General features: G+C 31.8%; 2 protein-coding genes across 5 annotated transcripts in view; both read left to right on the top strand.

Moving 5' to 3' along the window:
* Positions 1-23,525, top strand: part of LOC148307728 (glutathione hydrolase 1 proenzyme-like) — a 62,777-nt gene that overhangs the window by 18,384 nt on the left and 20,868 nt on the right. For all 4 annotated transcript variants that reach the window (XM_088262885.1, XM_088262886.1, XM_088262883.1 and 1 more), the window contains 4 exons: positions 11,521-11,751; positions 18,706-18,926; positions 21,525-21,714; positions 22,756-22,959. In XM_088262885.1, coding sequence (XP_088119011.1) covers positions 11,521-11,751; positions 18,706-18,926; positions 21,525-21,714; positions 22,756-22,959 — 846 coding nt within the window. The remainder of the gene's footprint in view (positions 1-11,520; positions 11,752-18,705; positions 18,927-21,524; positions 21,715-22,755; positions 22,960-23,525) is intronic.
* On the top strand, positions 12,159-12,620 carry LOC148307729 (uncharacterized). The gene has a single exon (XM_088262889.1). The coding sequence runs from the start codon at positions 12,249-12,251 to the stop codon at positions 12,459-12,461; it is 213 nt and encodes a 70-aa protein (XP_088119015.1). The 5' UTR covers positions 12,159-12,248; the 3' UTR covers positions 12,462-12,620.

Raw genomic sequence — 23,525 nt, forward strand, 5'->3', positions numbered from 1 at the left:
TGATAAAGTCATTAAAAATAGAAACTTATAATGAATAATGGAGCCAGATAGATTTGAAATGCTCGCATCATTCGGCCACGTCGTATTTGATTGGATGTCATCAACAATTATCTTTTACATTTTGACATCTCCATATAGATAATAAGGAATTTCGAAGTCTGGATATTTACAGGGCTTATGACCTGTAATATAAATTGTAAAAAAATCACTCGTAATTATTTTACCCTCCCCTCTCCCTGGGAATCGAATCCGGGACCTCCAGTACGGTAATAATAATAATAATAATAAATTTAGATAACTTATATAGCGCCATTTTCGTAAAATACTACCTCAAGGGCGCTTCGCCGAGCGTGCTGACCATTACACCACGGAGGCGGACATTTAAATAATTGAATATTTTCTTCTTCAAACCCTTATCCGCACTTGATGGTGTATAGGGCAATGCATCACATAAACGCAGCGTTATCTTGATCGTTAACACATGAAAGAAAGGCGATCAGCCTTCCGCTTCAGGTATCAGTCCAGGGTAATATTGAATAAATATTACAATAATAAAAATCAGTTATTTCAGTTTATTTGATCGAGGGGGAATCGAACCCGGGACCTCAAAACGGTAGCCGTTTATAATTATACTGTGAATGTTTATAATTTAATATAAAGATGGAATATCTCTATTAGATATTAAATCCCATTTTACAACATTTTGAGTGTGTCCAAATACTTGTTCACAAAATCTGGATTGTCTCCAATTACAGGAGTTATGTTCATATTAATTAATAATAAGCTTAAATAATAAAAATGAAAATGGTATTTTCTGGCGTCTCTCATGTGTGTGATTGGTATCCAGGATTTGGACCTCACATACTAATACAAGAGTTTCTGCTTGATAAAAAGCTTCTTTACATCTCACCAATAGATGTCTCTAGTGAAGTTCTAGTGATTCAAGAACAAGGTTTCTAAATTGGTTCATATATATAGAACTTCCAAGAATTTGAGTAGTGTGGTTGTCAATAATGGGTAGAATTGGTGAATGTTACCCGTGTGTAAAGTGATGACTTAAACCAGCCTATGACGGTTGTCAGCCCCGTAAATGCCCATACTTCCATTTTCTTCTTCATCTTTGATGAGATGTCAACAAATAATAAATCCCATTTTCATCAATTACTCAGACTTTTACGACATAAACAACATAAGTAAATGCCTTTTCAGCATTTTCTGAATAACCAAAACAAATTTCTCGGTGGCATGAGATATGACTGTACGTATGTGTGCGTCATATATGTACATATTTTCGCTTAGCGCGCAGTACATGGAAAAAAACAGTCGTCTGTTATTATTAAAACTGTATCATTTACTTTTCTGATGCAATAATCCGAGTCTTATCAGGCAATACATGGACGCTATGTGTTGTGTTATGATTCGAGAACACACTGTGATGACTCAAATACATATACGAGTCGTTTAAAGCCTTCAACTCTTTTATTAATTTATTTATTATTTGATTTGGCGTTTAATATAATTTGTATTTTAAATATCAAAATCATATTTCGAATGTTTTTCGCAGGTACTTTGTGGCACATTTTATAAACTTTATAACATTAAACAACTTTGTTGTAACCACTTTTTTATTATTAGTACACTTTAACCTACCGGTTATGACAAGAACCTTGTCATCATCAGGGTTTATTAAACTCTAAAACATTAAAATTCTCATAATTAATTATATTCCATTACCAAAAACTGTGTGTGTGCTCCACTTTACGTATGCGTGCGCGGCTTCATACTGCTTTTTGGGTGATTCCATTCGTAGTTGTTATTTGGAGTTGCCACGGAATACACAATAAAAATAACATTTAGGATTTTTTACGGAGTGTGTGGAAGTTTTTGGTAAGGGAATGTAATCAATTATGAGCATTTTAATGTTTTGAATGTTTTAGAATTTAATAAACCCTGATGATGACAAGGTTCTTGTCGAATACGGTAGGTTAAAATGTATTAATAATAATAAAAAAGTGGTTAAAATAAAGTTGTTTAATTTTATAAAGTTTATCAAAACCATACACTGATTTTTTGGGTTAATACGTGTGAATTTTATTATTAAAAAAAAAACAACAAAAAAAATCGTGTATAAAAACTATTTCGCCTTGTTAGGGTATTATCAAACTACTGTTCTGTTGCCTTCAACTAAAAAATAGACCATACAATATTTTTTTTAAATGTATACATTTTTAATTAATTGATAAATTTACAAGTAATAAATCCCTTACCGCACCCCAATGGTGCATAGGGCACTGCTTCATATAAACGCAGTGTTATCTCGATCGATTACACATGAAGGAAAGGTGATCAGCCCTCCACTTCAGGTACCAGTCCAGTGTAATATTGAATAAATATTAGAGTGAAAAAATCACTTATATTTATTAAATCCCCCTGGGAATCGAACCCGGGACCTCCAGAACGGTAGGCGAGTATGCTGACCATTACACTACGGAGGCGGACAAATTCACAAGAGTTTTCCATAATTTTATTAATTTTTCAGACATTTCTACTTTACAATATTAAAATTAATTACGCTGTTCTCTCCAATAAGGGACTAACGTCTTGATCTTAGAGATGCACTTACGCTTATTATTTATTGATTATGTTTGCGGGAGATATAATTTATTTATATCATAATTTTTATTGCGTTATTTTTTTTCTTCTTGGAAAAAAATATGTACATAATTCATAAAATTTATTTTATAGAATTTCAATGTCTTCAATTTTTTTTTATCTGTAGGAAGGTAAGACTTGGTTCCCAAATATTTAAAGTTTTATTTAATATTTGGGAATCTAAGTATAATTTTTACCCTTTCATTTCTGTTACCATTTCTCAAATAATCCTCAATATGTCATTTCTAAAACTAACTAACTAACCATCACGCCGCTTCCCCGCAGGGGTAGGCAGAGAGAATCGAACGCCACACCACTCTGTCTTTGCAAACATTCTTTGCCTCTTCTACATTCATGCATCTCCTCATACATACCCGACGATTATTACGACTCCTGACCCGGCCGCTTTCAAGTATTTGACATACCTGATTGTGCCAAGTTTTCCTCGGTCGTCCTCTGCTTCTTTTTCCAACTACATTCGCTCCATAAATTTGTTTAACCGTTCTTTCTTCACTCATACGCTCCACATGTCCAAACCATCTCAACACACCTTTCTTAATTTTATCGATAATGCTTATCTCAGCCTTACATTCTTTCCTTATTTCATCATTCGAACATCTATCAAACATATGTCATTTCAGTTAAATAAAATTGATATAATTGACAATGACGCAGGTAAACTACTTACTTATCTACAAACTGTCAAGATTGTATCTTTAAAATGTCGAGCCCTCATTTTTTCTAGTTTAAATGCGTTTAAATGTTGTTTAAATGTGTTTAACTGCGCCTCATTCGCATTGACTTAAAATAAACTGTTGACGTTGATCAATTTCAAATTACTCATTCGAGCAGTGGTGAAGTCGAGAAGGCGATAACATAAAATATATTCCATTACATAAGAGTGGCGAACAAGGTCAATGAGAAGGTTGTTTGGGTAACGATTCCTTAGGTTCACACTCAGAATGATGAAATGTCGTAATACATAATATTTACCAACTGAACTTTATCAGCATTTATATAATAGTCTATTGAGTCTGATTGTGTGAGACTAAAATACAGTTAATATACAAAATGCAGTATTTAATCTTTTATAAATATTATGTATTATGTATTTCAAGCTAGCGATTCACAACGGCGTGCTAGTACCGACACTAATGTATGGAAGCCAAACATGGAACTGGCAAAGGAAGGATGAAAGCAGAGTGAACGCTGTTGAAATGCGCTCCCTCAGACGAATGTGTGGAAAATCATTGTATGACAGAATTAAAAACGACGATATAAGAAAGGAATGTAAGGCTGAACGAGGAATAATGGAAAAGATTAGGAAGAGCTCTTTGCGTTGGTATGGACATGTGGAGCGAATGGATAGCGAGAGAATGACTAAGAAAATATATGTGGCGAATGTGAGAGGGAAAACAGAGCGTGGACGACCGAAAAAGACTTGGCACGATCAGATCAATCAGAACCTAAAATCTGGCGGTGTCAAAAGTCTGCGTAATCGGAGGGCATGTATGACTAGATGTATGGATGTGAAGGAGGCGAGGAGTGTATGTCAGGACAGAAGAGTGTGGCGTTCTATCCTCTCTGCCTACCCCTGCGGGGAAACGGCGTGATGGTAGTAGTAGTATGTATTCGGGGATCCAAAATAAAGGATCTGAAAAAATACTTTATGGAATGATTTATATGTCATGATATGCGATTTATGAGAAAGAAATATTTGTGAGAAAGAAATATACTTATGCCAAAATAAAATAATTTGACTAATATATGTAAGATATATAAGATTAGACATATTTTCTTATTTAATTTTTACCTTATGTTTTTAATATTTTCTCATTTGTTATATTTTCTCATTTTTTGTATTTTCTCAATTATTTATTTTACATATGCTACTTACCTTATGTTTTTCTCATTTATTTCTTTTAAATATGCTTGTAATGCCTTTTTATTAAACCTGTTTAATGTTTTTTTTATTTTTCCATTAATTAGTTTTGGTTATTTTTTTAAAAATCTTTTTTGTAACTTTATTATTTGTGTTCCAGTCTTGTTAACCTTAATCCCATGTCCCAAAATGAGAAATAGAAATGACTCATCGGGAATATTATATATATGACTTATGTATGTAATATATATATTTTTTAAATGAATAATTTTTGAAAATCACATGATCTGTTTTAAAAGGTGTCGGTAATAACCTTGTAACGAATAGTCCAGTTTAATCCAGTTAAAATTATAACTCATCTTGTAAATTAATAAACTTTCTATGTCATGTACTTATAATCATTAAAAACACCTTCAAAATTTTTAAATAAACGCATTTCAGTGTTGTTACACATGCTAAAATTTATGTAAATCTATATATAAAATGATTCCTGACTTATACTAGATGAAAATATGTCTCTAAATTATATCTTAATCCAGTTAAAAATTGTCATATTCTTTATAAAAATCCTCTTTATAAATATTATGAATATTTTGGTTGATTTATTCTTGCTAGACTTTATGTTGTCCTAACACAATTTTCATCAGATGATTTGGCAGTCACTTTGTAGTAAATAAATATTCATTTTTAATTTAAATTTCACACAGGAAATACAACTTTTCCTTAAAACCTATCGTGACACGTGTTTCGGTCCATTTCGCATCATTTTCAAAAACCGTATTTGAAAATGACGCGGAACGCATTTAAACACGTTTCACAATACATTTTAAGTAATATTGGTATATTTACCAAGTGAAATCTTAATTAAAAATACAATTTTGTATTATTTTATTTTAAATAAATAACTACAAAAAAGGAATGGAAAAGAAAAACTCTAAGTTTGTGTAAATTTATGTACATTGAATTTAACATTTTTTTATTGAAAATCTACAAAAAAAATGTCGCAGTTAAATTAAAGGATTATAATTGAAGACTTTGGAACAAAATCCACACGTCAGAAAACCGTTTTTTTCCCAGAGGATAGTAAAAACATAACTAAATATCATTGTTTACATAAAATTACAATACGACACATCATATTTTTCATACCTGATTCAAAGAGCAAACATTTTCTTTGCACATTGGTGTATTATGATAGACAAGAAAACTAAAAAGAGTATTTCTTGAATTTCCGCAGATACTTTGTGTAACATTTTATAAACATTAAAAATTAAATGACTTAGTTTCAGCCACTTTTTTATAAATACAATTTAACCTACCGGTTTCGACAAGAACCTTGTCATCATCAGGGTTTATTTTAATTAAAAAACATTAAAAACATTAAAATACTCTCACCAAAAACTTCCACAAACTCCGTAAAAATCATAAATGTTTTTTTTAAACCGGTAGGTTAAATTGAACAAATAAAAAAGTGGTTAAAACTAAGTTATTTAATTATATAAAAAAAATGTTTTTTTTTTAAATTACACATTTTTGGCCCTTAGCTTTTAGATATAAATCTTATCTAAAAATCGTTTAAGTAATATAGTCTTCTAATTAGTGGTTTCTTTACATTGTCTGAAAATATAATATGTATATTAATGGGTTTATTGAACCTCTAACTACATTTACCTAGTTTTCTTTTTAATCCATGTGTGCCACGTTCCTAGCTAAAAATAAACGTCAGCGGAGAACATTTCATGTATATTTTAAGTTCTGTGTATTTTAATGTAAAAAGAGGGCAACTCATTATCTCCCATTGGTCATTATCTCACACTCGTACGTTCATTAATTCGTCAATATCATTAGTGATAATTTTTTTTTGCATTGTAATCACCTTTGTCCTAAACTTTTTGTACAATTTTGTTTATTTTATATATTCATAATATTTAAATTGTTGAAACACAATTTTTTGTAATTAAAATGTAACTTTGTTTTCAAATCACTAGTTTGTTTTTTAGTGCTTTACAGTGATTTTAAAACAAAGTTACATTTTAATTATAAAATGGAAAATCACAAAGTTAGTGCTTCAAATAGAAACAAATTTTTGATTTTAATAGACGGGGTATTATTAAAAATAATATTTATTGATATTTTTAATGGACATATAAAGCATTAACTTTGTGGTCAGACATTATAGCAAAATGTAAACTCAGTGAGCATAGAACCACTTATCGATGATTAGTCCACCAGGTTTGAAATGTACTCATCTCTTCGGCAGGACAATCACTGCACTGGAATACAAACAACTAATTTTATTTTAAATCGGTCAAAGCAGCATTCTGTTGACATTACTTTATTCATATATTATATGTCTTCATATCTTAAAATATAATATTTATCAATATCCTTTATTGAAAGGCGTATTTTAAAATACAGTATCACTTAATGTACAAAAATAAAATTGTATTAATGATCGAGGTTTGTAACTTCATTAATGCATATTACAAATCAGAAACTGATTTGTATTCATCATATTTAAAATATGTAAATAAATAAATAATAATCAGGAAGGAAGTTGTGGGAATAAAAGTACAGTAAGTACTGTTTATAACGTATTTAGACGTCTAGAAAATCCATCAGATCTATCAGAATCTAAGATCTGGTGGTGTCAAAAGTCTGCGTAATCGGAGGGCGTGTGTGACTATATAGATGTATGGATGTGAAGGAAGCGAAGAGTGTATGTCAGGACAGAAGGGTGTGGCGTTCCATCCTCTCTCCCTTTCCCTGCGTGGTAGTAGTAGAAAATCCATTTTTAGTACCCTATTTCTTTATTATTGTAGATAAATTGTATACCCAAAATAAAATCAAGTAACCTTTTATAACTAACTACCCACCACGCCGTTTCCCCTCAGGGGCAAGCAAAGATAATAGAAAGTTACATTGAGCTGCCTTTGCAAACAATCTTCACCTCTTCCCCATTCGTGCATCTCCTCATACATACCCGCCGATTATTCCGACTCCTGACTTAATCGCTTTCAAATGTTTGACATACCTGATCATGCCTAGTTTTCATTCCATTAGCCACATAAAATTGTTTTACTAAACTTTCTAACACTCATTCGTTCATCATGTCCAAACCATCTCAACACACCTTTCTTAATTTGATCGATAATGCTTATCTCAGCCTTGCATTCTCTCCTTTTATCACCATTTGAACATCTATATCATTAGGTAACTAACCATCACGCCACTACCCCGCAGGGGTAGGCAGAGAGGATAGAACGCCACATCACTCTGTCTTTGCAAACATTCTTCGCCTCTTCCACGTTCATGCATCTCCTCATACATACCCGCCGATTATTACGACTTCTAACCTGACCACTTTCAAGTATTTTGCATACCTGATCGTGCCATATTTTTCTCGGTCTTCCTCTGCTCCTTTTTCCATTTACATTCACCTCATAAAATTGTTTTACCGTTCTTTCCTCACTCATTATCTTAAGGTACACTCTATTTATACATTTTTTTAATTAACGCTTGTACTGTTTTTTGGCGTTATCATTTTTTTCAATTCGGTGATAGCATATTTTTATAAACGGCTATAAAAATATTAAATTTTATCGCAGCATTGGTGGAATTAATAAATTTGGAATGCAACGAAAAACGAGGGACTAGAAAACATACCGCGTAACGTTAAACGTCATCATGTCACTTATCGTATAGTAGTAAAACCCTTATCCGCACCCCAATGGTGCATAGGGCACTGCGTCATATAAACGCTGTGTTATCTTGATTGTTTACACATGAAGGATAGATGATCAATCCTCCGCTTCGGGTACCAGTCCAGGGTAATATTGAATAAATATTATAGTGAAAAAATCACTAATATTTATTTGACCCCCCCCCTGGGAATCGAACCCGGGACCTCCAGAACGAGAGCCGAGCGTGCTGACCATTACACTACGGAGGCGGACATATAATTTTTTTGCCTATTCTTGGTCTAGAATAAAAAAATACGAACAAAAAGTAATGCAGTAAATGAATGATCATACTTTTATCAAAACTAATTAATTATCAATGGTTTTTTTTCTTTATATATATATATATATATATATATATATATATATATATATATATATATATATATATATATATATATATATATATATATATATATATATATATATATATATATATATATATATATATATATATATATATATATATATATATATATATATATATATATATATATATATATATATATATATATATATATATATATATATATATATATATATATATATATATATATATATATATATATATATATATATATATATATATATATATATATATATATATATATATATATATATATATATATATATATATATATATATATATATATATATATATATATATATATATATCGTAGTCATACAGGAAAAAGTGACCAAGTGCATTGTTTTACAAAAACGTGATCATTGACTATTTTATATCTTACTTGCTTAATATTGCCCTGAAAAACTCCCAAAGGATTTTAAACTTGGAAGTATAATATATTGACTTGTTGAAAATGACTAACTGCATTGATGTTTATTTTGTTGCCAAGCAAAAGTGACTTAAATGGCCCTCCTAAACATTTTACGTTTTGGTAGTTAGTCACTTTCTCCTGTACGACTACGATATATTTCTCTACATATTTCAATGCTACCAATTGTCTTCTGATTTCACATTAAATTAATAACTAATAAACCAACACCATAAGAAAAATCCATTTTTCTTTGTTCTATGGAACTTTTACAACGTCAAACATTTCGTTTGCAAATTCGAGTATACGTACCATACTATAATAAGCTTCAATTATGATTACTTCTATATTTTTTATCATGCTAATTTCACATCGATTATTTAATCTATAATTTAACATGTTAGCTCTCGGCTATCGGTCAAAAACATTTTACTTTTTTTCTGTCAAATGCATGCAAGTAAGACAATTATGAAATTAACTTTATAAAAAAAAATCGAGTACATGTAATATTATAATACATAACATTCTGATATGAAAGCTAATCGTTTATATAATCGATTGCCTTTCATGATAATAACATTACAAATCAAAGACCAAAAAAATAGTGTAAAAAAATTGTTTTATTTAACTTATAAATATTATTTTATTCCGACATGGTGGACGATAGAAAATATGTTTTTTTTTTTTAATATAGTGGAACCTCTCATAACGAGCATAATTCATTCCAGAATCTTACTCGTTAAACGAAACATATTTTGTTTTGACTGGCTCACAAGTAGATGTCGTGAAAAAGGGACTTACCCTGTCTCTGTAACTCGTTATGTGAAATATTGCTCGTTTAGGGAACATCTTTTTCACATTTTTTGCTCGTTATGCGAATTACTCGTTATGAGAGGTTCCACTGTAATTATCTTTGTGTGTAGCATTCATGCGCGGCTCATGTTTATACTCGCTTAAAGACAAGCGAGTATAAATATGTTGCGGGGACTAATAAAGCTGAGTTTACTTTCGCAAATTATACATTCATACATAATATTTAATTTCATATTTCTTTTTTTTATTCATTACACATTGACATAAAATATTGTGTCGAGACTTTTAGAGTATACTTTCAATTGTGTACTACTTTTAAGCCATTTTACTCATTATCAGCCCCACGCGCCTAGCGCGTATTCCAAACTGGAGGAGATGTTAGATACACGCGCCTGGCGCGTTAGCCAAACCCAACATTTTGACGGTATGGACGGTTGGCTTAATATATATTTTTTTGTGTGGAGTTTTCGTTTCTGGGTTAATATTAACATAATTTGTGAATACGGATACAACACGGCTGACCAAATTTAAAACACAGTAAGGGACATTTTTTTGTAGTAGGTTTTTTTTGCATTTTTTGACTAAGTAGAGTCTACTTAGTCCATAATGCAAAAAAAACCTACTACAAAAAAATGTCCCTTACTGTGTTTTAAATTTGGACAGCCGAACAGATTCAATACTAGTGCATATTTTTTTGTCCTTTTATATGACGTAAATTCAATAGGTAGGTATCTGACACTTGATCCCAAATGATAAGATTACTTTTATTTATAGATTGTGATTTTCAAACACGAGTAGAAGTAAAGTTTAAACTAATCTACACCGCGTAGTTAGCCTCTTATTGGAATCGACAACCAGATCAATCTATTAATGACAATAATAACTAACATTTTGAGTGTGTCCAAATAGTTCACAAATCTATGTAGAAAAATCAAAAATTAAAAAAAAAACTCCTAAGTGCTGACAGTCTAGATTTGTGAACAAGTATTTGGACACACTCAAAACGTTGTAAATAAAATAACCGGTCAAATCATAAACTACATAAAAAATTGAAAATCATATTTTCAGGCGGGTCTCAGGTATGTGAATATAATTCAGGATTCGGACCTTACATACAAATAAAACGAGTCTCCGTTTAATAAAAGATTTCCTCATTCCAACATAAATGGTTCTTGCGAACTCACACGTACTGTGCCATGAGTTTGGTCAATATATTTAGGAGTTCCAAAATTAAATAAAAGGTCTCTATAAGATAAAAATAAACTTACTCTACTTAACCATAGATGATGCCAAGAACTCGAGAGATATGTGAAAGAATGTGTCAATTATAGGATATATACAACTTCTAAAGTAATAGTAGTGTGGTTATCAATAGTGGGTAGAATTGGTGAATATTACACGTGTGTAAAGTTATCACTTAACCAAGCCTATGATGGTCGTAAACCCTGTAAATGCTTTGAATTTCATATTGTTCTTCATCTCGGCTGTCCAAACTCAAAACACAGTAGGGGACATTTTTGCATTTTTGGACTATGTATATTCTACTTAGTCCAAAAATGCAAAAAAACTTACTACAAAAAAATGTCCCTTACTGTGTTTTGAGTTTGGACAGCCGATCTATGTTAAGATGTCAAAATTGTTATGGATATTTTTTTAGGCCCCACTTTCGTAAGACCTACGTGTTTCTCATTGTTGGAATATTGCTGATCTGCGTTGGGCTCGCAGCGTACTACATTGTGAACAATGTCAACAAGTCCAACAGGCTGGCAGATGGTCTTCTCATCCCTCCCGATCCTGAAGTCCAGCTCCCGCCATCACCATCGCACTTCCACGTCTTCAAACGGGGAGCCGTGTGCACCGATGGGCCGCCATGTTCCGTGATAGGCAGGTAAGAAGAAAAAAACTTAATTTAAAATGTCTCTAAATCCATAATTTAAAATTTTCGGGATATTTCTGTCTCCATGCGGTTCTTGTGTTTTTTTTTCCTGGTTTAATCCTATAAATTGATGATTTAATATGTGTCACGGGCGTTTGTTAACCTCCGTATAAATAATATTACACAATTCAGTCTACCTTCATGTTTAACTTACCTACCGTTCTCATAAAATATCCAAGCAATCTGGCGGAGTTTACTTTGCGTCGATGGTACCTACCTACTTGTATACTAGTATTATTTTAAGTTTCCCCCGTCACGGACAAAGAAAATCCGCCAATCGCGCGTGCGCATTGTGCTCGCTTTTGCGCATGCGTCAATCTCTGCCACCTTTTATGAGCGAGCCCGACCAGCGAGCCGCCATTAGTCGATCGATTCTCGAAGTCGGCCGTCCTAAGAAGCAGTCTAGTCTATTTACAATTTGTATTACCTCGAGTAATTAAGCTCTCAAGATGTCCGAGACGCATTTCGACGAATACGAGCACTACAACTACGAATTCGACAAGCACGTTCACTCTGGCCACAGCGGAAAACAAAGGACAAAGAAGGAAGTTAGCGAACACACAAACCATCACGATCCGTCTGGACATTCAAGAAAAATAGCGACCAAGTTAATGAATACGGAAAGTAACCAAAAGAAAACGGAACCTAAACCGAAAAATTAGTTTTTATTCTCGTTTTCTCATCTCATACGTCGTAAGATTTCGCGGTGTGTTTAGTGGTACGGACATGTCGAAATTACCTAGATTTTAAATTGAAAAGGTTGAATGTTTGCATCGGATCAGTGGAACACAACTAGTGCGCGTTATTTACGGATAACATTCGCATTATATTATCTTAATACTAAAAGTCGTCGAAGGTTCTAATTTGGATTGGGAGCGACACAAGACGGTTCCAGAAAGCTGATTCTGCGTGGTGTGTTAACACAATGATTTAGATGATATTCTTTAAAAAGCTGTGTTACTAATTTTAATATGTACCCTATAATTTTAAGGTCTTCTCGTGATTTCATTGTTTCACCTATAGATATATGTTTATATTATATCGCTATCCATTGAATCATTAAAGTTTTAAAACTGTTTATCTTTGTTTTATTTTCCTCGAGGTAAACATGGTGTTTAACCTTGGCGCTGACATTATGTGTTCATAATATTATTGTGGCCGATACGTGCGGGCGACAGCCCGTCGCATTATTATTTTACTTACGCGTTTGCCATTTGAGTACACCTTTATTCGTATTGGAATCCAGTTTGATGATATTAAGAAATTCCATTTTTGTTGCAAGTGTGGTATTATTGTTCCCTTCATTATTGCAATGCCTCCTAGATGTATTTAATAATATCTACCTGCAGATACGAATTTTTGGTACTCCACTACCCAGGTAGGTAGGTACAATAAATTATGCCGTAGGTACAATAAATATTGTACATCTCCGTAGTGCAGTGGATAAGCTGTTTGACTATCAGAGGGATTCGAAATAAATGTTTTTTTTCACTCTCATTTTTAATAATATTACCCTGGGCACTAGTCCAGGGTAATAAAGGCACTAACCTAAATCAAAATACACTACTTCGATGCGATCCAGTGCCTTATCCACCATTGGGTGTGAATAAGAATTATAAGAAAAAGATGGTGTTCTTCCACATATTTTTTCACTGATTAATAATATTTTTATAATAATTTGAGTTGGATTGTGATCCCATCGCTAAAATAGTAGATTTCGAATTAGAGGTTCTTGATTCAACCTCCATTGCCATAACTTGATCTCAAACATAGACAGCTTAATATTAACTGACAACAGTATTCAATTCAAAATTATACTTGTTTAAAATTTTAAACGCGTCTTGAACTTTTTTTACAATACTATACGTATACTGTGTTCCGCCCAAATAGACACATGGTAATCGGTGTTGTACAAGCCACAGATATATTGTGGTCACTTTAAAATAAGGTTAAAAAAGAAACAATTCTACGATTGTAGTACAACAATCACTGGGTCTGTATAAGTACCTACCTATGAAACACTATCCTACCTACGAAAAATGTTTTGAATGAAAAGGTAAGATATATCTACAATATAAAAAGTAATGAATAATGATATATCTTCAATATAAAAAGTAATAAATAATGATATATCTTCAATATAAAAAGTAATAAATAATGATATATCTTCAATTAAAACAGTAATAAATAGTGATCCATCGTTCAATGTAAAAAGTATATCCTTATTACTAAGGAACTTGAATAATTTTTTAGGACAAATATTTGGTCGGCCTAATTTATGCGTTGCCAAATGCCATGTCTGAGGACATTTAAAACTGGTGTATACTGCATACGCGGACACCGTTGGCACAAAAAACGCGCTTAGAGTGTCAGAAATTAAGACTCTAAGAAGTATATCAGGCAAGAGTCTTCGAGATAGAATAAGAAACGCCAGGATCAGGGAAATATGCGAGATCGAAGATGTCGTTAGGTGGGGAAGGCAGCGAAGGAGATAATGGTATGCGCATGGGAGGAGAATGAAACCCCCAAACTCCCCCACATTGCATTATACGGCCAACCCCATGGTAGACGACTCCCGGGCAGACCACCAAAGAGATGGGTCCATAGCTGGGAATCGACATCGCAGGAGGCTAATCCCTCTTAAAAACAGGCCACAAGGCCTACACCAAGAAGAAGAAGAAGAGTATACTGCATACTTGACAAAAATATGTGGATTTAATGTCAACATCTATCTTGATTTATCACTCTAATTATCAAATTCCTAATTCAATATATCTGCTTCCTTAGTGTAGTGATTAGAGTGTTTGGCTACCGTGTTAAAGGACCCACGAGCTAAATTGATATATTTTTCATTTCATTTGCTAAATACCATTATCCTCTGTTTTACCGTGTCTACCTCTGTAGTGTAATGGTCTGCTCGCTCGGCTACCGCTCTGGAGGGAATCGAACCCGGCTACCGCCCGGGTTCGATTCCCAGGGGGGGTGTCAAATAAATTCAGGTACCAGTCAGGGTAATATTTATTCAATATTACCTATATTATAACCTGAAGCGGAGGGTTGATCAGCTTTCCTTCATGTGTTAATGATTAAGATAACACTGTGTTTATATGATGCGGTGCCTAATGCACCATTGGGGTGCGGATAAGGGTTTGAAGAAGAAATACCATTATTTCTTAAAAATTTGAGGTATTCAAGTAAAATTTAATTGAAACATGGATAGATACAAAGTTACTGCCAAATTAATCAATGAAATTAAATTTATACTCACTGTAATATTTTTATAATAATTACCCTAAATTAATGCCTGACATGCAGTACTAATCACCCAGGCCCCTTTAAATCAACAACTGTTTTGGGTCAACTTAGTGCCCTATGCACCATTGGGTTAGAAGGAGAATACAATGCAGCTGAGCATGGCAACATTAATCCGAAAAGTTATTCTAAAAATCCTGTAAAATGATATCTCGGCTTTATAATATGTATGTAGGTATTTACAGTATTGACATTTTTTTTAAATTTTTGAGGATCAAATGAGAATAAAATAGAATTCTATGTGTAGAAAGATAACTTGTCGCTAAAATATATTATCGTTATGTACTGTTGTTTCATGATTTATATTATAATTAAACTCATACTTAAATTTATATTATAATAATAATTAGATTCTGTCAAAAAAATCTTAATAATTCATCATGATTGGTAATACAGAGAAACATCTATCTATCGTTCCTCGAATAATCGTTTTCCCAGATGTGTTGTTTATTTTTCCTACCCCAAATTCATTTCATACCAAAATAGATCGCATCGATCGTTTCTCTATCACCATTTTGCCATATTCATTCGTCGTTTGAATTAAGCTGCAATTTTTATTTATTTTTCTGTGTTTTTTTTTACATTCTTCTCAATTTTGTTACATTAAATAACAATATTTCAACATTTGGGATAGGAACTATTGAAAGCTTGATGATGCAAGGTTGACGGATATAGCAAAACAGGTCGATATTGATGAAGAGAAGCTGCTGCCTGTACCTTCATTTTCAGAAGCATGCACTCTTTGGAAGATTGAAAACTTTCTACTACACACATTGTTCTCCCGCATTCACAGTTTATTTCAACAGGTCCCTTTAAAAATGATAGACAGAGGTTTCACTGTACTTTAAAAATACTTTTATGTGTGTAACATGTTTATAATGTTGAGAATTATCACACAAAGGAATATACCAACTTGCCTACCTATCAAAATTGAAAAAAATCACACATGTGATAAATACTCATGTTCATGGTATAGGCAACATATGACCTATATTATAAATAATAAATTATATTTCTCGAGATAATGGGTCGAGAAGATAATCCTCTTAAATAGGTTAATTTTGTTGTTAATCTTTTTGAAACATAAAATTGCAGAGATATTTTATTAGATAAAAAAAATTATCATGTCTACCATCTCCCTAATACTAGATAAATTAAAATAACACTATAATCAATATTTCAAGCACTTTATTTGTAATTTTTTCATTATTGGCCAACAAAAATCAGTTTTAAATATATATTTTATAAGTAAAACCTCTATTATAGTCGGGATAGTAAAAAATCCATATTATCAAAGCTAGAAAAAATCTATCATGAAAATTTAATATGACTTCAACTTTTATGATTTACAAGTTCGTATACAATATAGAACTAAAAGTCATTTTCTATACCTTATTTGCACCAAATGACGCATTGAGCACTGCATCGACACGATGTTATCCCAGTTTAGCCGTCAACAAACACTGCTCTTTCAAAAGCATTAAGTGGTTAATTATATCAAGGCAAACTGGCAATTTCAGGATGTTATTAAATAAATATTAGTGTAAAATATCTCTTATATTTATTTTGACCCTTTTGGGTATCGAACCTGGGACCTCAATCATGATAGCCAAACAAGCTTACTACTATACTAATAAAAAAATAATAAAAACATTTATCCGCACCCCAATGGTGCATAGGGCACTGTGTCATATAAACGCAGTGTTATCTTGATCGTTTACACATGAAGGAAGGGTGATCAGCCCTCCGCTTCAGGTACCAGTCCATGGTAATATTGAATAAATATTACAGTGAAAAAATCATTTATATTTATTTTACCCCCCTTGGGAAGCGAACCCGGGACCTCCAGAACGGTAGCCGAGCGTGCTGACCATTACACTACGGAGGCGGACTACTATACTACAAAGGCAGAACTATATGTCTACAGAAAATGTTTAATTTTTGGGATGAAAAGCATTTCTTATTTTTACTACTATCTTTAAAATATTTCCACACATATTTTATTGATACTGCAATATTCATTTTTATAAAATAACACCGACATGCATTCATCATGTACATAATTTATCTATTTAAAATTGTCATTCTGCTTATAACAAAAATAATAATACACCTATCTTAGCGCAAATTGATAAATATTATATTATTAAACTTTGTTTAAAACAAAATAATCAGGTTAAGTGATAACCTTTATCAACTATAATGATAAACATATTTATTACATACATGTATGAAATAAAGTCTTTATGAAAATATCTACTTGTATAGACATTGTATTTATTTACCGGAATGGTCTTCTTGTCACGACTTGATAAAAAAGAAATATATATAGAATAATTAAGTACATATTTACGGCTACTAGTATGATATACCAAAAAATTAATGAGTACTTACAAAAATAAATTTTATAAAATTTTGTCAACTTTTCTTCTTCTGAGCCAAAATCGATTAAAATATGTACAAATTATTCCATTTCATGATGCTGAATTTATAAAAAAAAAATAGCTGACAGGCGCCGTGGCATAGTTTGGTAGACACTCAACTGCAAAACAGGCATCGTGGGTTCGATTCCCGCCAATTGCAAGATAAATTCAAGAAAGATTTATTTTCAATTGGTATGGGTGTTTGTTATATACTTTTAACATTTACCTTTCATATCCTTACTATCCCACCCACAGACAAGCCTCTAAAATAGACACTTTGTGGGTTATTCCATTTTTTTAAATACTGTGCTGTCCGGTGACACCATGCTGGTGTCTAGCGAAAACTATAATGATGTGGGTAACACTATCCAATAAATATGACAATATCTTTGAAGTCTTATGGAAATAGAGTGATAGGATCGAGAACTAATGTAAAACTTTACAATTTATGATCTCCTGAAAATCAAGAAAAAACTCCCGGCGATAAAAAAACCAAAATGATTTGAACCAGTCTTACCAGTGCCAACTAGAAAAGTCCCAATTACACATGCAGACGACATAAACCATTTCTTTTATGCTTGATCCTCATCAAATAACTTTTTTCCAAACAAAGTTTTTTGTTACATAAGAATACATTTTTCAACATATTCTGAGAATACTTTTTTTGAATTTTTAAAGATAATGAATAAATGTGGATTGGACACAAAGAATACAGAGTTAATGGTAAAAAAAAAAGTACAAAGATACCTGTATATTAAATTATATATATATATATATATTTTTTTTTAAGACATTTTTTTATGTAATCTATAATGCTTTCAGAATTTCAAATTACATTGGGATAAAAGAAGGAATGGTAATAATTTTAGACACATACAGTTGCAAAGAAATATGAAGAACAAATACTTGTTTTGGATATTAAAAAATAAAAATAATAACATAATATTTCAGTACTTATCTGATGATGTATCGTAAAAATTTGAAAAATATATTTTATGTTGTTATAAGCAATGTTCAAAATCATGAATTATTTTTAAAAACCGTTAATTTATTATTTTTACATGTATATATAGAAAACCAAGATCAGCAATATTGTAGGTGCTAGAAATCCGACAATGTTAGCAGAAAAAAAATCTGTGCAGTTTTAATTTACTATATAATTTTTTTATAGGGATATTTTGGCTAAGAATGGGTCTGCTGTGGATGCCACTATAGCGGCCATGTTCTGCAATGGAATTGTCAATATGCAGAGCATGGGACTTGGCGGAGGTTTCCTGATGACAATATATACAAAAGAAACCAAGTCTGCAATTACATTAAATGCAAGAGAAGCCGCACCATTAAAGGCATCAGAAAACATGTTTCAATCGGACTCCAAGGCTGCTCAAAAAGGTTAAAAGAAAAATATAAATATGCTTTGATTCTAGTCGTGTCACTACAAATCCTTACTATGGATGTTTCGAAGAAAGAAAATACAATAATGTTCATTATATTAAGGTCCATTTTAAAAGACTTTTTGTAAAACTAAAATATAAACTAAACTAATCATCATGCCACTTTGCCACTGGGGCAAGCAGAAAGAATAGAAACGCCCCACCAATTTGTCTTTGTACACAATCTTAGCCTCATCCACATTAATGCATCTCCTCATACATGGGCGCCGACAACTCCGACTCCTAACCTGACCACTGACCATTTAGACTGAATTCGGTCCACATTCACTGTTCTTTTGTCAACTACATTATTCACTGCGATTATTCCGACTCCTGGCCTGACAACTTCCAAGTATTTGGCACGCTTTTTTTCGTTTTTTTTCTGCTTCTATTTCCAACTACATTCGCATCATACATTTTTTTTTACTATTCTTTCATCACTCATTCGATCTACATGCCCAAACCATCTCAACACACCTTTCATAATTTTATCGATAGTTAGGTTTTAATTTATGGTCAGACCGCAAAGAGGTGGGATTATCAGAAAAGATAGCAAAATATGTATTGTACAATCTTCATTTTCAATCGAATTAAGATTGTTTATTTTACTGCAAATACACATTTTTCTGTATTTTTCCTTTTTTGCGATCCGACCATACCTCCAATCCCGGACAGATGAGAGAGCGTCCACCGTAAAGGAATAAACAAATAACAATTGAACTTTTTATCAGTTATCATATTAATTTCTTTACAAAATGTATTGACAGCTGGCTTATCTTAAGTTATTGGAAGTATAGTGTGTAATTATTTTTCCATTGAAACACCCAAATGTCCTATCACTCTCCAAACACAATTAACTAAATATTATGTGCATATAAGATTGACACCAAAAATTTATCGCCATCAAGGTGGATCTATTTTAGTAAAGATTTCCAAATGCACGTTTACATTAGAGTACATTTGTTTAAACATACAATAACAAAGTATGAGTGTGTTTTGTTCTCTTCTACGCCTAAGATTATCGATATATTAATCACAAATATTTTTATAAGAGAACAAATATTTCTGACCAACTGAATAAACAGATATTCAGGTTACATATCTCAAGAAATCGTTTATTTGAACTTTGACAGTAGGATGAGTCAAATGATACTGTATTTCATATGTATTTATTACTATTTTCTCATTGAAATAAAATAAGCAAATTTCTAAGCAAAACATTGTGAGTAAGCCAAAGTATCCAAAAATAAGTAAGTCAAATAGATGATAAAATGATGACAAAAACAAACTGTTAATGATATTGATTATATACAAAAAAATATTACAATTTGTTATTATTGTTTATTATTATGGTCAAACAAAATGCAGCACAATAATAAGAAATAATTATAACACTAAGTTATGAAACTTGTTAGGAGAATATTTTAATAGAAAATATAACATATAAATAGTTCTCACAATGAATATCATATTTTATTTTTGCAAAGATAACCAAAATAATATTTTTATGGTTGAAAAAAAAATGTATTTTTGTTTACGATAATTAAATAAATTCATGCAGTAAAAATATAAGGAAAATAGAAAGAGAATTGATTTTTATTTACAGGCCAACACTTTTTGATCATATTTTAAAATTAATGTAAATAAGAGTAAATAATCCATTTTGATTAATTACTTTTTTTTATGAAATTTAACTTGGTAAATCACTATTTCTTAAAATCTTTTGTGACACGTGTTTGAAAATGATGTGGAATGCATCGAAACACGTGTCACAATGGATTTTAAAAAATAGCGGTAAATACCAAGTTAAACTTAAATTAAAATGCATAGATTTTACCACAATGTGACTGCCGAATCAATTAATGAGAGTTATTAATTACATTAAATAATGACATAAATGGTTAATTTAGGAACGAACCATCACCATTTTTTTTTGTATTTCAAAGGCATTATAATTTTAACTTTGTGTTTTAGTAAGATAACACTTATTATCATTCTTCTTTCACTTTGTATAATACTACACAAAAACTCTAAATAAGAATACCAGCTTTGGGATAACCATTTCCTCGTCAGTAGAAGAAGTAGGGTTTTTAATGGTATTACGCAAAGTGAATGATGAATGATAAGGAAAGAACAATAAATAAACTGTTTATTGGTTAGTTAGAAAACTGCACTTCGGAATCAACACACAAAGTTTTAAGTGAAAATTAATTGAAAAAGTTTATAAAATTAATTAACTTTGTTTTCAACACTTTTTTTTATTAATACAATTTAACCTACCGGTTTCGACAAGAACCTTGCCATCATCAGGGTTTATTTTAATTCAAAAACATTAAAATACTCTCACCAAAAACTTCCACACACTCAGTAAAAATCCTAAAAAAAAAATTTTAAAAGTGGTGAAAACAAAGTAAATGAATTTTATAAAGTTTATAAAATGTGCCACAAAGTATCTGCGGAAAGCATTCAACAAATTAATTGAGAAAATCTGTCAGAAATCAATGCTACAGCCGCACCATTCAAATAATATTTTATAACAAACTATGTATGTAAACAGGACCTCTTGCGATTGGCGTTCCGGGAGAACTGAGTGGCTATTGGGCGGCTCATCAACGCTTCGGGGTTCTACCGTGGAAAGAACTCATAGAACCATCCCTGGAGCTTTGTAAAACCGGATACAACATGTCAAAAGCTCTGTGGGACAGTGTAACTACGGCAAAAATTATAACTGACGAAACTCATTTCAGGTTTGTTTAAAATAAACTAACTCTCCATATTTAGTTGAATTGATCCTTTAATTAGTCATTGCCATCTTAACACATTGTTGTCGGGCGATTTTTTATCAAGCCCAACCCTAATTATATTAGTATACTAATAAGGGTCGTAAACTAACCACAAGTAACCTAATCACAAGTAACCACAAACCCAATTCTGATCTGTGCAATGATTTTTGGCATCTATCGTGCTCTATCAAAAGTAAGCAAACGAAACACTTAGAAGCATCTCCTGCTCTCTACCAACAGTATTTAAAAGATGCTTTAAAGCGTTTCCCGCAAACAATGTGTTAAAAGAGCTACAATTAAACTAACTAACTAATCATCATGCCCCTTCTCCGCAGAGGTAGGCAGAGAGAATAGAATGCCACACCACTCTGTCTTTGTAAACATTCTTCGCTTCTTCCACATTCATGCATCTCCTCATACATACCCACCGATTGTTTCGACTCCTAACCTGACCGCTTTCAAGTATTTGGCATACCTGATCGTGCCAAATTTTTCTCGGTCTTTCTCTGCTCCTTTTTCCAATTACATTCGCCTCATAAATTTGTTTTACCATTCCTTCCTCACTCATTCGTTCTACATGTCCAAACCATCTCATCACACCTTTCTTAATTTTATCGTTAATGCTGGTCTCAGCTTTGCATTCCTTCCTTATTTCGCTATTCGAACATCTATCATACATTGTTATAATTATATTAGCTACAATTATATTTGACATTATGTACATTCAAAATAGGCATTTATACGCTTGTCTGCCCAAGTGCTTGTATCACTCCTTTTTTAGGTAAGTAGCTTAACCAGTTATGCAGTAAAGCCCTAACATTCTAATCTTGATGTGATGTCATGTAACGTGAAACGTCAATTATCATGTCAAAATATTCTGAGGAAGCATGACATCATTTCTAAATTATCTGTACTAAAGATTGTAGCATCAATTATAGTATAGTATAACATAGTATCTTCAATATTTCTCAACCAAAAAAAATAATAGAAACTGACAAATTTTAGGGGAATGTTTTATGATAAGGAAACTAATAAACCAAAAAAGGGCAATAGTTTAGTGATTCCGAACAAAGAGCTATGCAAGACGCTGGAAGTCATCGCAGACAAGGGAGGTGATGAGCTTTATACTGGATCCCTTTCCGCTGACTTCATAGAGGACCTTAAAGAGGCCGGCACCATTATTACTAAAGAAGATTTAGAATTGTACAGGTAAGACCATTTTCATTTACTTTCTTTTCTTCTTTCTGTCTCCTTACTTATTACTGAGGGTTCTGACCCTTCATTTACTTTAAAGGAATTAAATTCTCAAAAGAGACATTTGAAAGATAAAAACCCACAGCTATCTTTAGTACTGAGATCCAACCCTTGTTTCCTTCAAGTTCATCTCTAAATGAGTTGTATTTAGAGATGAACTTGAAAGAAATTAGGGTTGGATCTCAGTACTAAAGATTGCTGTGGGTTTTTATCTTTCAAATGACTCTTTTGAGAATTTAATTCCTTTAAAGTAATTGCTTTAAAATTTACGATGTTTGTCTCATTAATTGTTATCTTTCATAAAAACCCTTTATGAATTATTTACTCAAACCTCTCACCATTCTTTTTCTACAAAAATACTAAAAATGAAAACAAATTCCTGTATTATATTTTTTATTACCATTCATATACACATAATTTAATAAATAAAGGAATGACAATAGAATTAACAATCACAAAAAGTTTCAAATCACTTTTTTTTTTACAACAATGCCTTAAAGACTATGTATATTTATTGACAC

This window comes from Brachycentrus maculatus, unplaced genomic scaffold (genome assembly GCF_059751285.1).
Source record: "Brachycentrus maculatus isolate JH-2025_06_01 unplaced genomic scaffold, ASM5975128v1 h1tg000190l, whole genome shotgun sequence".
Lineage (NCBI taxonomy): Eukaryota > Metazoa > Arthropoda > Insecta > Trichoptera > Brachycentridae > Brachycentrus > Brachycentrus maculatus.

What these genes read in the sequence shown, in the direction of transcription:
- LOC148307729 (XM_088262889.1), top strand. Translation starts at nt 12,249, where the DNA reads ATGTCCGAGACGCATTTCGACGAATACGAGCACTACAACTACGAATTC.